Genomic DNA, 15,376 nt, shown 5'->3' on the forward strand with positions numbered 1-15,376 from the left:
AGCTGTTACGTGAGATGGAGCAGGCCACAGGATGTAGACAGTGGAAACAAAGGCCCTGCCAGAGAACCACCCTGATGGCTTTTTGGCTACTGATGTTTTCAAGGGCCCTTAAAACTTTCAGATATTGGTGGTAGTTAGGCATCTGAGTAATTCAAAAGAATAGATGCTGTTGTGAAAATATATTTATTTCCTGTAGGATGTTCACTTTCTGTAAATGAATGAAAAAATAATACAAATATTCACTAAAGTAAGCAAACTTGTCATTTTAATGAAGGGAAGCAGCACAGATAAAATGACTGCGGTCCTGCTAGGTGAAACCTCTATGCTAGTGTAAGCTGAAAGGCCAGAGTAGCTTTGGAGTAAGGACTGGTGCATGTAGCCTTAGCTGGGGCCTGTGAGTGTGCCCTTGACTACACCTTTGCTTGTGGAAAGTGGGAGGAATCAAAAGAGAAGTTACTAAGGGTAAGGACATGCTCTGCCAGGCAGAGGAACAGTGTTGACAGAGGACTGCACACACAAAATGCTGGAGAAACTCAGCAGGCAGCATCTGCGGAGAGGAGTAAACAGTTGATATTTCAGGCTGAAACCCTTCTTCAAGATTTCCAGCATCTGCAGATTTTCTCACGTTGACAGAGAGTAACTGGTTGCATCATTATTCCGGAGAGATGCTAAGGGCCCAAAGACCATTATGCGGTAATTCTCTTAGATGTATAGAATTTTCAGCAACCATTATTTTCTGCTGCCTCAAAAGGATTATCTTGTTAACTGATGAAATGCCATCATATATTTACTGTACTTGATGGTTTCGTGGCACAGGGGTCGGAAAGAATGTGAGAAACCTCCTGGACTTCATGTCCTCATTCAGGTCGGTCTGAAACCTGGGTTTGAGAGGAACCCACTCGTTGGTGCAAGAACTCAGCCGTGTGTGATGAAAATTGCTAACTACAGAAAAAAAATTGTTTCTCCTGACGGGTGCAACACTACAAATGCTTCATTTGCTGTAAATTTATGCTGAAATACTCCTCAATACGACTGATCAATGTTAATGCTTAATCGCAACAATTTATATGTGTCAGAATATAGGTAGTGATTGTCTAATGAAAGGGACTTGACCCTGAAAAGCATTTTTTCAAGCAAAATTTCATAAATGGAGATGGCTGTGTGAATTCCATTAACTTGAACCTGAACTTCAAATGGTACAATTTGTTATTATGCACCATGATTGACACATCAAGGAGATATAAAGATTTCTAAATAGAAAGCACATACCCTAGAAGGTCAATAAATTTTTTTTTAAAGTTGTTAACCAACATTTATATATTGTTTGTATAAATATATTTGAAACTGTAAAAAACATTGCAACCCATGTTTACAAAGTATCTCGGGTTCCAAAGAAATGTTTGGAGTTTTCTACCAGGCCAGAGGTCTTCCAGGTTAGTGCATTATTCATGATACCGCACAAAGATGTTCACAATTCTTGCCTATTATATGCTATTGTCTTTGTCTCTCTGTGTCCATCAGAATTGTTGCCTTTTATTACCCTCTTGCTACAATTTGGAAAAGCTATGCCAATTGGCTAATGTAGCATATATCTTCCCTCACAAGCTTTCCCTGTGCTTTAATTCCCAATTTGGCGAAGCAGTTGACTGAGGTCACAAGTTGAACATGCTTCATATTTGCCTCTATATGTGTTGCAAAACTGTCTAATATGCCTCCAATGACATTTCTGCTTAGATTTGATCAAGGGCAGCTGATGTCCAATGGGTCTAACAACAGATCTTGGAGAATTCAGAAAGTGTGATTTTCTTTTTGTGCGATCAGAATGCCACTTTCTTTGTGGGAAGTAAAGACAGTGTCTGGGTGTCTGTGTTTTCTCCAACCACGCTGAGCTGCTTGGCATCAAATTCTCTTCAGATGCACAATGCGGCAGGTCCTCTCCAATTTGGTCTCATTTGGAAGCTAATAATAGTCATAGGCATAGTCATACTTTATTGATCGCGGGGGAAATTGGTTTTTGTTACAGTTGGACCATAAATAATAAGTAGTAATAGAACCATAAATATTTAAATAGTAATATGTAAATTATGCCAGTAAATTATGAAATAAGTCGAGGACCAGCCTATTGGCTCAGTAGCTTCCAATATGAGCTGATGGTAGTACACGTGCAAGTAATTGGTTTGATATTGTCACATGTACTGAGAAGATGTAGAGAAATGCTTTTGCTATTCACGCCATCCAGACAGGGTATCCAAACGTAATAACTTCGAGGTAGTACTAAAGGAATACAGAATTGTTGAGACGAACAGCTGAACCCAAATGCAGGACACTGATACAGAGAGACAGAGTTGACACCGGCAAACAACAGCGCGGAAGGAGAATCTAGAATACACAATTGTAAGCGGCCTAGGACGTGAACTAGCACACTGGCTGAAGCAACGATCTGGCGATGAGTGGATGGAAAGCCGGGGTACTTATGCTGCAGGTTAGATGAGATTCAGGTACGCCGCAATCAGGAAGCCCGGGAGAACAAAAGGACCGCCACGCCCACCGTGCCGACACACAGTCACACATACACACACACACACGCACACACACACAAACGCAAACAACATTTAGTTACTTCCTCCACTATCAACTCTGCTCTCAAACGCATCTCCCCCATTTCACGCACATCTGCTCTCACTCCATCTTCCCGCCACCCCACTAGGAATAGAGCTCCCCTGGTCCTCACCTGCCACCCCACCAGCCTCCGGGTCCAACATATTATTCTCCGTAACTTCCGCCAACTCTGACGGGATCCCACCACTAAGCACATCTTTCCCTCCCCCGCCTCTCTGCTTTCTGCAGGGATCGCTCCCTACGCGACTCCCTTGTCCATTCGTCCCCCCCACCCCTCCCCACCCCTCCCCACTGATCTCCCTCCTGGCACTTATCCTTGTAAGCGGAACAAGTGCTACACGTGCCCTTACACTTCCTCCCTTACCACCATTCAGGGCCACAGACAGTCCTTCCAGGTGAGGTGACACTTCACCTGTGAGTCGGCTGGGGTGATATACTGCATCCGGTGCTCCCGATGTGGCCTTCTATATATTGGCCAGACCCGACGCAGACTGGGAGACCGCTTTGCTGAACACCTACGCTCTGTCTGCCAGAGAAAGCAGGATCTCCCAGTGGCCACACATTTTAATTCCACATCCCATTCCCATTCTGACATGTCTATCCACGGCCTCCTCTACTGTAAAGATGAAGCCACACTCAGGTTGGAGGATCAACACCTTATATTCTGTCTGGGTAGCCTCCAACCTGATGGCATGAACATTGACTTCTCAAACTTCCGCTAATGCCCCACCTCCCCCTCGTACCCCATCCGTTATTTATTTTTATACGCACATTCTTTCTCGCATGCTCCTTTTTCTCCCTCTGTCCCTCTGACTATACCTCTTGCCCATCCTCTGGTTTCCCCCACCCCTTGTCTTTCTCCCCGGACCTCCTGTCCCATGATCCTCTCATATCCCTTTTGCCTATCACCTGTCCAGCTCTTGGCTCCATCCCTCCCCCTCCTGTCTTCTCTTATCATTTTGGGTCTCCCCCTCCCTCTCCCACTTTCAAATCCCTTACACACTCTTCCTTCAGTTAGTCCTGTTGAAGGGTCTCGGCCCGAAACGTCGACTACAGCTCTTCCTAGAGATGCTGCCTGGCCTGCTGCATTCACCAGCAACTTTTACGTGTGTTGCACACACACACACACACACACACACACACACACACACGCAGACGGGGAGCTGGAGAAACACGCGGGAAAAGGGAATTAGGAGAACATCAGGAATAAATATAAGGGACGGCCGGGACCGTGACAAGAATATTACAGAGCAAGTGCAATACAGGTTGACAAATCAGGTTCAAGGTTGACAATACATTTTCACCTAGCAAACACATGGAATTTGTACACATTTATTGTATGTATTTTGCCAATCTCGATAATGAAAGTATTGTTGTTGACATTTAGATAGCAGTGGCACTTTATTTTCTATGCCTAATTCAGAAGATGAAACCATGCTTAGGATGTTGTTGGGAAATAAGTAGTGTGTAGTTGGAGATTTTGGTACAAGGCCTTAGAATCACTATCCTGGTTTTCCCAAGGCATCAGCTTTATTTGTGCTCAGGATTATGCACGTTACTTCATGATCTGCAGTATTGCATCTCTTGCTGTCAAGTTGCATAATCCATGGTGAGATTCCAACAGATGATCTGCTTGCCCTCAAAAAGCCACTTACACTGCCATTAGTGAATTATCGGCAGAGAAGATCACAGAGAAGCTGATGGTGGGGCACGATCAGCTGCATATATAGCTTTAACCATGCTCAAGATGGCAACTACTAACTTGCCAAGCTCACCTACTTCTGGCTTAGCCATCGATCCTCAGCAAATTGCTGAGAACAGAACCTTACATTAATGACAGCAGGGATATTGACTCCCTCCTTCACGCCCAAGGACAAAGCTGGGAACTGGGCCATGTATGCAGCTGGATGTGGGCAGGAAACATCGATATGAACATGGTCCTGGAACGTGCAGTCAGAAAATGGCCGGGAGGTAAATGGGTGAATGGAGTATGATTAAGTACCTGGCCAGAATCAAGTTTATAATTATGGCTGAGGTATGACTAGGAGAGGCACCAAATGTGCAACCTGGAGCAGAGTTAGATGTGCAATAGCTACTCCAGTTAAAAGCAATTGTATGCAACTTCCACTCTGTGTACTTTACTAAATTTAGGGCACTGGAACCTTTGATAATGCTGCAGTCACATCCCAATAATGTGTTTGATCTTTCAATGACTTCAAGAAGTGGGATGGAGAACACACCCATGTCTATCAATGGTGCTGTAGTGGAGATGGTTGGGAGTTTCAAATGACCAGGTGTACTTATCACCGACAATTTGTCTTGGCTCAGCTACATGGATGATACAGCCAAGGAAGCACATTAGTGCCTCTACTTCCTCAGAATTCTAAGGAACTTCAGCATGTCCCTGATGACCCTCACCAATTTTCACAGATTCTGTCTGTAAGCCCCCCTGGCAAGCCTCAGGGTCGCTCAACTTGCTGTCGTCTCGGGAAACAGCCCTCGCCCCACCAAACTGGGTAATTAAGTTTGCGTGGATGCTGTGTGATGTAACCCACCCTGCCAAATAACAGACAATACACCATATATGATAAAATGAATGACAGTTTATAGAGATTACTGGAACTATATAATGAATAGACATAAAATATAAAAGGAAATGAAAGGCACCACACTTATCAAAGTTCAATCTCTTCATGCACAAACAGTTGGAGCTCTAGTAACGATCCTCTCTTCACCATTCGTTCCCCTCTGACCACTTCGACGTGCCGCCTGGGACCAACCACGGTGGTCGACCAGGCGCTCCACACGAGTCTGTCGCCGTCTCCTCTCCTCACCGAAGACCCCGGACCTTGGACTCCTGCTCGGGTCCGACCCCGTTAGCCAGCTCACAGCACATTGTCCATCCTCTCTCTGTCCATGGCGCCTTCTCCCCAAAAACCCACGCATCATAATAACTTACAGACACACTAGAAAGAATAACATGGATGCCCATTGGTTCATTTGTTCTCTTATCAACATGATAACCCAAACAAGCTGTGAGCGAGAGAACTTTCTCAGCAGTTAACATAACAAAGAAGCCATTTTAATTATAACACAACAAAGAAGCCATTTTAATTAGCCTACGCAGTAACATAAAAGAAGAAACCCCTTACATATAAAACATACTATCTGGATGCTCTGAGTTAGCAAGAATCTATGAACCCCCACCTTAAATACACCTGATGACGTGGCCTCCACAGCCAATTATGGCAACAAATTCCACAGATTCACCACCCCCTGGCTATAGAAATCTCTCCTAATCTTCATTCTAAATGGACGTCCCTCTATTCTGAGTGTATACCCTCTGCTCTGAGACTCACGCACTATGGGAGGCTACTTTTGAGATCGTTTTTGATATTGTTGGCTAGCTTACCTTTGTAGCTCATTTTTTAGCTCCTTATGGCTATTTTAGTTGTCTTCTGTTGATTTCTGAAAGCTTCCCACTCCTCAAGTTTCCCACTAATTTTCCTTCTATTATATGCCCTGTGTTTTGCTCTTATGTCGGCCTTGACTTCTCTTGTCAGCCACTTGCCTTGAGAATATTTCTTCTTTGGGATGTATCTGTCCTGTATCTTCCAAATTGCTCCCAGAGGCTCTAACCATTGTTGCTCTGCCGTCATCCCTGCTAATGTTTCCTTCCGATCAGCTTTGGCCAGCACCCCTCTCATGCCTCTGTAATTCCCTTTACTCCACTGTAATACTGATACATCTGACTTTAGCTTCTCCCTCTCAAATTGCAGGGTGAATTCTATCATATTATGATCACTGTCTCATAAGGGTTCCTTTACTTTAAGCTTCCTCATCAAATCTGGTTCATTACACAACACCCATTCCAGAATAGCCTTTCCCCTAGTGGGCTCAACCACCACCTTCTTTAAAAGGGCCATCTTGTCCACAATCTACAAATCCTCTCTTGCAATCCAGCATCAACTTGATTTTCCCAATCTATCTGCATATTGAAATCTGACTATTGTCACATTGCCCTTTGAGATGCCTTGTTTATCTCCCGTTGTAATTTGTTTTCTTAGTGATTTCCAATTTTCAATTCATCCTATCTTCCTGCAAATTGTCTACATCCATTCATTCCCTGCCTGTTCACGTGGCTGCATAAGTGGTTCTAAAATGTTCATATCCTATCTACTTCCAACAACCAGTGTTTCAGCACATTCTGGGCATCCACCACTCTCTGTATAAAGAACTTGACTTGTACATTTTCTTTAAACTTTCCTACTTTCACCTTAAATCTACGTATGTCCTCCAATATTTGACATTTCCACCTGGGGAAAAACTCTGATTAGTTACCCGATCTTTACCTCTCATAATTTTATATACTCTTTATCATGTCGCCCGTCAGCCACCAACACATCGAATACACTCCAATCCATACAGCATCCTGGCGAATCTCTTATACATTCTCGGTCCAAAGTCCTTCCATTCTTCCTGCAGTGCAGAAACCAGAATGGGACAAAATACTCCAAATGTGGCCTAGCCAAAGTTTTGTGTAGCTACAACATGATTTGCCAACTTTAACTCAATACCCTGACCAATGAAGGCAAGCATAACCTACACCTATTTTACTACCCTAATCTCTTGTACTATCACTTTCTATGGATATGCTTTGTAGTTCTTCTTGTAAACTGGAGATTGGAAATTGCAGGCCTATACTAACTTGAAACAGGTGAGAGACTGTTTCATCCAGGACGCTCACCGCCCATAGATGAAGGTTACTTTCCTCATTCAATTTGGACTGTTTCCCATGGGATTGTTCTGATTCTTTGTGTCTCTCACTATACCTTTCAACTGGGCAGCATTTACGATGCTCAGAACTCTTGAGAGAAAGGAGAATATTCACACGATTAAAATTTTTTTTATCAGATTCCAATGGCACTGTAGTGCAGTTGTTAGCACAATGCTTTACAGTGTAGACAACTGAGGTTCAATTCCCGCCACTGCCTGTAAGGAGTTTGTATGTTCTCACTGTGACCGCGTGGGTTTCCTCCGGGTGCTCCAGTTTCCTTCCACAGTCCAAAGACATACAGGTCGGTAGGTTAATTGGTCATTGTAAATTGTCCCCTGATTAGGCTAGCGTTAAAAATTGGGCAATATGGCTCGAAGGGCCTGTTCCGCGCTGTATCTCAATAAGTCGATAAATATGTTCTCTAAGACAATGTAAAAGTAATTTCTTTGGTGAAGGAGGAGCTAGCTGGCTGCTATGCTTGGACTTGTGTGATAGCTTTAAACATATTTTATGTTTCTTTCAGTAACCTTCCTCTAACTTACAAATTATTTCAAAGTTCTTGAATTTCTGACAAAGGTATGATGGTTTCTCTTTTCAGTACTTGAATAATGTGCTTAAGCAAAGAAAGAGTCCAGATTGGCAGATTCAAAAATTTCAGTTTATTCAGTGTTAACAGAAATGCCACAAAAGATAAATCCCCAACATAAAATGAGTCAAAATCACAAATCAGAGCACCACATCTAAAACTTTGATTAATTTCCTATTTTCAAAGGCCCAAGAAGTAAAGGATGAACTTTCCACTTTTCCCACAAACCCAAGTTACAGACTAACTTGACGTTTGCTGTGTATTGGTTAATTTCATGTTGCTTAACTATGTAAAATTGAGTAGAATTTCAAGATCAGGCAGAAAGTTAATCTAAACAAGTTAACCACTTCACTGAACAGACTGTGTGAATGAAGTGTAAAAACTGGCAAGAGAGTCACCAGAGACATAACTGACAGTAGTTTATAACTGATTGATTGAAGATCCACTTCTGCTTGAAGAGGTCTGCTGCACTGAGCTCAGAATTACTGCTCTTTTTCCACCAGTTTCCATCTCACTGCCCCCTTTGAAGTAGCCAGACATACCACTACTTGCGCTGCTGAAATCCCCAAAACTTCCTGTAAAAGGGAGAGGAAAGGAAAAAGACACTTTAGAATATGCATCCTGAAATTGAGAAAACAATTGCAATGACATCAAGCAGGTCACAATCTTAACAGAGTAAAACAGCCCCAAGTGCTTCACGTAACTTTTAGTAAGCAAATGCTTGACTCTAAGATTTTATGTATACAGATATATCAAAGCATTTTGAAATCATAAATTTTAAAGGAGAGAGAAAAAAGGTGGAAATGAAATTTCGAGAAAGAAATCACTGAAATGTAGGAACTACTTATCCATGAGTGCCATTCCATCAGTCATGGCTCAGGGTGTGCAGAGTAGTTTACAGAGACAGGGAAGATCTTTGCTATGGAAAGATTTGAAGACTCAGATCTTAAAACTGAGGTATACCAGTTTAGGAGCCAATATAAGTCAGTGAGCACAAAAGATGATGGGGGGTAGAATAATTTATAAAATGGACGACATACATTCAGTGGCCTCTTTATTAGGCACACCTTGTACACCTGCTGGCTAATGCAAATATCTAATCAGTCAATTATGTGGCAGCAACTCAGTGCATAAAGGCATGCAGACATGTTCAAGAGGTTCAGTTGTTCAGATCAAACATCAGATGGGGGAAGAAATGTAATCGAAGTGACGTTGACCCAATTGATTGTTGCTGTCAGACGGGATAATTTGAGTCTCTCAAGAACTGCTGGTCTCCTGGGATTTTCGTGCACAACAGTCTCTAGAGTTTACGGAGAATGGTACACAAAACAAGGACAATCAGTGAGTGGAAGTTCTGTGAGTGAAAAAGCCTTGTTAATGAAAGAAGTCAGAGGAGAAAGGCCAGACTGGTTCAAGCTGACAGGAAGACGACAGTAACTCAAATTACTACGTGTCACAACAGTGGTGTGCAGAACAGCATCTGAAAGGCACATAATGGTTAAACCTTGAAGTGGATGTGCTACAGCAACAGAAGACCATGAGCAGGTACCTAATAAGAGTGGCCACTAAGACTACGGTAGCTTTGATTGAAAATAAACTTATTGCAAGAATTGTTAAAGACTTCCACGTGTTTCTAAAATGACTTCTACCATGACCTGTAGTTTCTCCTCTACCATAATCAATGGAGTTTTTGGCTGTAGTTCATCTATTTCCTGCATCTCTGCTCTCCATCCCTCACCTCTCAGACAGAGCAAGGACAGAGATCCTCTAGTCATTATCTTCCACCTCACCAGTTCAGCGTTTAACAGCTCATCCTTTACAATTTGCACCAGCTTCCACAATATTCCACAACTGGATACGTCCATACCTTCCCTGCCTTTCATCATGTAAACGAGACTGTTCCCTGGGCAACTGTCTTCTATCCCAATGTCACTGCGTGTTTTGTGAAATTACAGGAGATGCTACACCTGTCCGTTCACCTCTTTCCTTCCCAGTGTCTGGGGATGCAAACAGTCCTTCAAGTTGGAGCAGCAATTCACTTGCACTTCTTTCAATCTAGTGTCTTGCACTCAGTGTTCACAGTGTGGTTTCCTCCACCAGCTGCAGACGGAGTGACAACATTGCAGAGCACCAGGAGTGACCAAAGCTCCCTTTTGTTGCCTATTTAACTCTCCATCCAGCTCCCACTCTGACCTCTGTCTGTGGCTTCAATTTCTAATATTCAATTTATAATATGCTGATATAAGGAGGACCAACATGCGCTTTGCAACTCATTTTCTGTTTGGGCCATGTTGCTGCCTTCTCCACTTGAAATTGAGTACGGCAACATAAGGGAACTTAATTCCTCTATTTGCACACCGATTTACCTCACTTTAAAAGTAGGCCTGGCCGACTGGACACGTCAGACAGCCTGACATTTCACACCTTGTCAAGTTCCTCTGTTTGTATTCTCACTCTCTAACTGCCTCGATTAACCCGTCGACTGGGTGACGCCAACAACTTATCTAAATAGCAATCTTGGCTTCCCCCTATCTGAGATACTCCCTTGGTCCTATTGACCTGTCCCCCACCTTCCTGGCAACTTAAAACTCTTACTTTCTTTCTTTCTCAGTTGTGATGAGCGACTTTTGACATGAAACATTGACTCTATTTCTCTTCCCTTGGATGCTACCTGGCCTGCTGCGTATTTCCAGTGTAATTTTTAAATTTCATATTTGTAGCATCTGCATTTTTTCACAGTATCAGAGGAGCCCGATGCTCGGTTTTGGATGCTATCACTGAGATCATGATCATAGGTGAGAAATAGGCCTTTGCAGACTTTGGATTATAGGAAATAAGCTGCCTACCAAATGAGAACAGGGAAGGACTATTCAAAGGTGAAGCATTGTTCAAGTTCAAGGTTATTGTCATTCACTCGTGCACATGTATACCGCCAAACCAAACAATATTCCTCCAGACCAAAGTGCACAACATGGTATATACAACTCGCTCAGAACACATAAAGTAATATAGCCACAAATAAATTAACAAATAATAAGGGTGCATTGACAACACAAGTTAAAAAGTAAACAGTATAACGCTGCTGGTGCTTCATGTGTGATGAGACCTGAGAGGAGGCAGGGAATTCATTCGTCTTATGGCCTGGGCTAAGAAGCTGTTTCCTATCATTGGACAATGGTTAAACAAGCAATGGCATCTTTTGTTGCAAACAGGTAAAGAAAGGACAAAGAGGCATTGCTGACCATGGTCACAATCGTATGGGGTGTCAGGGTGTCATTCAAACCCCAATTTAGGACGCAACGGGACATTTGAGGACTGAAGGCAACAGAAAGATGTCAAAGAGGGTGTTGATTTATAAGAAGGAAATGTTAAATGTGAGCCTTTTTTGGGAAGAGTAATTTTAGAGCATGTGAAAGGGAGAAGAGAGCAACAAAGGACAGTGAACCATTGATGATATCAATTCAGGAAAATCATTTGGAAAACATTCATAAGAAATACAATCACAGAAATGAGTACCACTGCTCTGAAAATGTACAACAGAATGATTTGTAAACAGAACAATGAGGTATCAAGACTTGGAGAAGAACGAAGAATATTTCCAGAATATTCCATTTTTCATTTTGCGGTTTGTGTTTTGGTCAGTAGTTAAAATTTCAAGCAAGGATTATACGTTCTCTTACCTTGCTGTGAAACTTGTTGGACGCTGAGGGTTTTGACGCCTTCTACCATCCTGTTGATAAAGGAAACACTTGTGTAACAACAGCCATTTCTAGGATGTTCAGAAATATATCTTTTTCAAGTTACCAAGGGTTTCCTTCTGAAAGCAGCAATGAGCTGCATGGGTGAAGTTGACGGGCACATTGACTCTGTCGAGCCTTGCCCGAGACACTGATTCTGTAAGTTCGAGTGCTGCCGGTGAGCAGCAGTAGCCTCGTCAGTGTGCGCAGGGAGCTATTTGTCAGCCTGCTTATGTTGTACAGTGCTTCATCCACTGCAGCATCAGGGGAGAGTTCACCTAGTGGTGACTGAATCACTGACTAGATGTTCATTCGGAGACTGAGTCGGATGTATTTCTGGGGTCAGATGAAAACCAGCCTTTAAACAAAAGTAAGTGCCACTCCCTGGACCAAATGCCCCATTAAAGACAAAGACTCTAGTAATGAAGAGTGCAATAAAGAGCCCGTACAGATTGTAATCTGCAAGTACGCAGGACTGTGGCATAAACCCAGTGTGATATCTGGAACTTGGAAAAGACCAAAGCCCTACCTGATTTCCTCTTGCGCCAGTAGTTTACTGTAGGTGTTAATTTCGATATCCAGAGCCAACTTGACATTTATCAGCTCGTCGATTTCACGAGTTTGCTTGGCAATCTCCTGTTTTGCTTTCCTGATGGCTTCTTGCAGATCAACGATATTTTGTTTACTGTCTTTGAGAGACATCTCACCACGTTCCTCGGCTTCAGCGATCGCAGCCTCCAGTTTCAAACGCTGAGACACACAGAGGTGAGTGTGGACATTTTTGCAGATTATAACATGAAGCCTTGCCAACATCCCCACCCTGCTATCGGAAAGAGCCATACTGAGAGTAGAGTATTGCAGATTGGCTTAGGAGTAATCGAGTTCACAAGGGTTACAGTGGAAGGAACCAGCCAGGTTGTTACTACTGAAAGTTCCCCAGTGTATGATTTAGCTCAGATTGACCTGGTGTTTCAGCTGTCTCTTGATCATTTGCTTTGGGCTGGGAAGAGAAAAGTGCAGATGCAAGAGACGGCAGATGCTGCAATCTGGAGTAAGAAAATAGCAGAACTACTGCACAAGATCAGCGGGTGATGTAGCATCTGTGAAGGCAAAAAGAATTATTGACCATTTGGGTCGGGTCGCTGCATTAGGACTCGGGACTTGAGAGGAAAGACAGTTTGCTACCGTCGTTAGGCCGCAACCAAGATCTCTTGTTTGCTTTCACTTCCTGACTTACCTGCTGCTTTAGATACTCGATGTCCCCAGTCAGCTTACGGATGCGATTCTGCAGATCATTACACTCCGATTTGATCACTCGCACTTCTTCCGCATGACCTCCAGGCATTGTGCTGAGTTCCACCATCTGCAAGGAGACACTGGTAGACGTTAGTAAGGGTTTCTCCTCCCAGCACAGAGGTCAGAGCTATCAATGCACTTCTACGTGGGGCTGGAGCTGGAGCTCACCTTCGCCTTTTTCCAGTTCTCAGCATCATCACGGCTTTTATCTGCCATACTTTGGTATTGGGCCTTGACTTCACTGATGATCTGGTCTATGTTCAGGTTGCGGCTAGTGTCCACCTGCACGCTGACAGCAGTGTTCTGAATCTGTGACTCCAGCTCACGGATTTCCTAAAGATGGGCAGAGCAAAACTAATGTAAGGAGATTGAATTGAACAGCAAAAGGACCAGAAGGCTCTTGCACCATGTAGCATATTTACCTCTTGGAAGATTGTCTTCAGGAATTCAATTTCATCAGTCAGGCTTTCTAGTTTTGCTTCCAATTCCACCTTGTTCATGTAGGATTCATCAACATCCTGGAGAGAGTAGGGCACAAGGTTTGTAAATCTATTGAAGACCACTGATATGGTCCTACAGAGAGCTAGAAAGTAGTGCTCACCTTCTTCACCATGACAAACTCGTTTTCCATTTCAGTTCTCCTGTTAATTTCATCTTCGTATCTGAAATGAACCACTGACGTTACTGGCAAACCCTTGGAAATCAACATTTCTGTCCCATTTCTTCGACAGGGCCATGCTGGTTGTCGGAACTCCTTGCTCCCTGGTGCTTAGCCAGGGTTTCCTCACACTTCTATTTATCCCCGTGTGTGCACCGCTCTTCCTGACATTTGATTCCGCAAGACACAGCATCCCGCTACGCCAGACAGGTCGACCGTGCCGCGCCTCGACGGAATGAAACAACATACGCTGCCGTCCCTGAACTGACGACTATTTCGGTGACTCCCTGAGCTCTGAGTGACACCTCTCTATCCAGACCTCAGTCTTAACGGAGCTCTCCCCGACGAGCACTTGCCCGACCCAGCTTCCAGACCTCCACTAGCTGCTGTTAGGTTACCAAGAAACCCAGTGGAAAATAGCTGATTGTAACCGGGAATTGTTCGAACGTTTACCCCGCCCACGATTTGCCCGATTCCGCTCTTTTTTTTCTCTGAACCAGTGAACAGATACGGGACGAGTTACAGATACAGACGAGTTGGGAAATCCTGGTGAGAGACAGTACACTTACTTGCCCTTAAAGTCCTCAACTAGACCTTGCATCTGCACAAGGTCCGATTCGAACTTCAGCTTCTCCTGCCCAAGAGTTTCCAGTTGCCTCTTGAGGTTGTCAATGTAAGTTTGGAACATGTTATCGATGTTGGAGGTGTACGTCCCCTGCCTCTTCAGGAGCTCCAGTTTGACCTTCAGCTGAGCATTTTGCTGTTCGAGAAGGCGAACCTGCGGGTAAGGAATGAACACACGCTTAGATTTTTGCATTGAGCTGGCGAGGAAGTGAAAAGAGACATTTGCACAGTGCTGCCAAGACAGGCGCAGACAGAGCTGGATACGGTACGGTACCTGGTTTATGAAACTTGCGAACTGGTTGTTGAGCGTAGTGAGCTCCCTCGTTTCCTGCATACGAACTTGCTGCAGACTGGTGTCATTTTGTGGTAGCGGGGCGCTTAGATCAAGGGCCGGCATCATCGAACTGGAACTGAAATTTGAACTTGAACCGTAACCTGAAGCGTAACTTGAACCGCTTGAACCAAGCCTGAACGATGAGCCAGAAAGTATACGTCTTGCCCCTCCGATACTTGGTCCAATTCCGGCTCCAGACACACTCATCGCCTTTCTGCTACTAATTCTTCGCGACGACCCCATGGCGCCGCCAAGACTAGACCGCATCGATGGGCTGCCTGAAAACTGCGTGGTCTGTCTAAAGGACCTTTTGGTGTAAGAGCCGCTCATGGTGAAATTAGAGTTTTGTTCTCTGGTTCCGAGTTTGCTGGAGCGATCAGTCCCGATCTGAACTGCTGGCGCAGGTGAGAGCGGCTTTGAGCTGCTTTTATGAGCAGTGCGGATCTGGGCTTGGTCGGGGTGTCAGCTGACAGAAATGGGCATGGTAACATCGAGATAGAGGAGGAACTCGGCACACCCTCTCCCATGGGTTCCAACCTGTCCGCTTGTGCATGGTTACCGCTCTCGGGGCCTCGGGCCAAACTGGCGTCAGCAAGAATGAGTGAGTCCGGGAAACAAGAAGAGCTCCCTCCTGGAGCTCAAGCTACGCCGATCAAGTGCATTAAAAGACTGTGGACTGCTGTGCCCACTTGACCGGTGTTTGATATCTGTCGTACAGAGAAGTGGGCTGAGCAGCAGACGAGCG

The 15,376-nt window shown here is 44.2% G+C and overlaps 1 protein-coding gene across 1 annotated transcript; it reads right to left on the minus strand.

Annotated features, from left to right (window-relative positions):
• Positions 1 to 8,043: 8,043 nt before the first annotated feature.
• Positions 8,044 to 15,086, minus strand: LOC140191765 (keratin, type II cytoskeletal 8-like). Its single transcript, XM_072249486.1, has 9 exons — positions 14,572 to 15,086; positions 14,243 to 14,451; positions 13,617 to 13,677; positions 13,438 to 13,533; positions 13,184 to 13,348; positions 12,957 to 13,082; positions 12,249 to 12,469; positions 11,663 to 11,712; positions 8,044 to 8,557 (listed from the first exon to the last, which is right to left on the minus strand). The coding sequence occupies exons 1-9, from the start codon at positions 14,959 to 14,961 to the stop codon at positions 8,403 to 8,405; spliced, it is 1,473 nt and encodes a 490-aa protein (XP_072105587.1). The 5' UTR covers positions 14,962 to 15,086; the 3' UTR covers positions 8,044 to 8,402.
• Between the last annotated feature and the right edge of the window lie 290 nt (positions 15,087 to 15,376).

The sequence above is a fragment of the Mobula birostris genome, chromosome X (assembly GCF_030028105.1).
Source record: "Mobula birostris isolate sMobBir1 chromosome X, sMobBir1.hap1, whole genome shotgun sequence".
Taxonomy (NCBI): Eukaryota; Metazoa; Chordata; class Chondrichthyes; order Myliobatiformes; family Myliobatidae; genus Mobula; species Mobula birostris.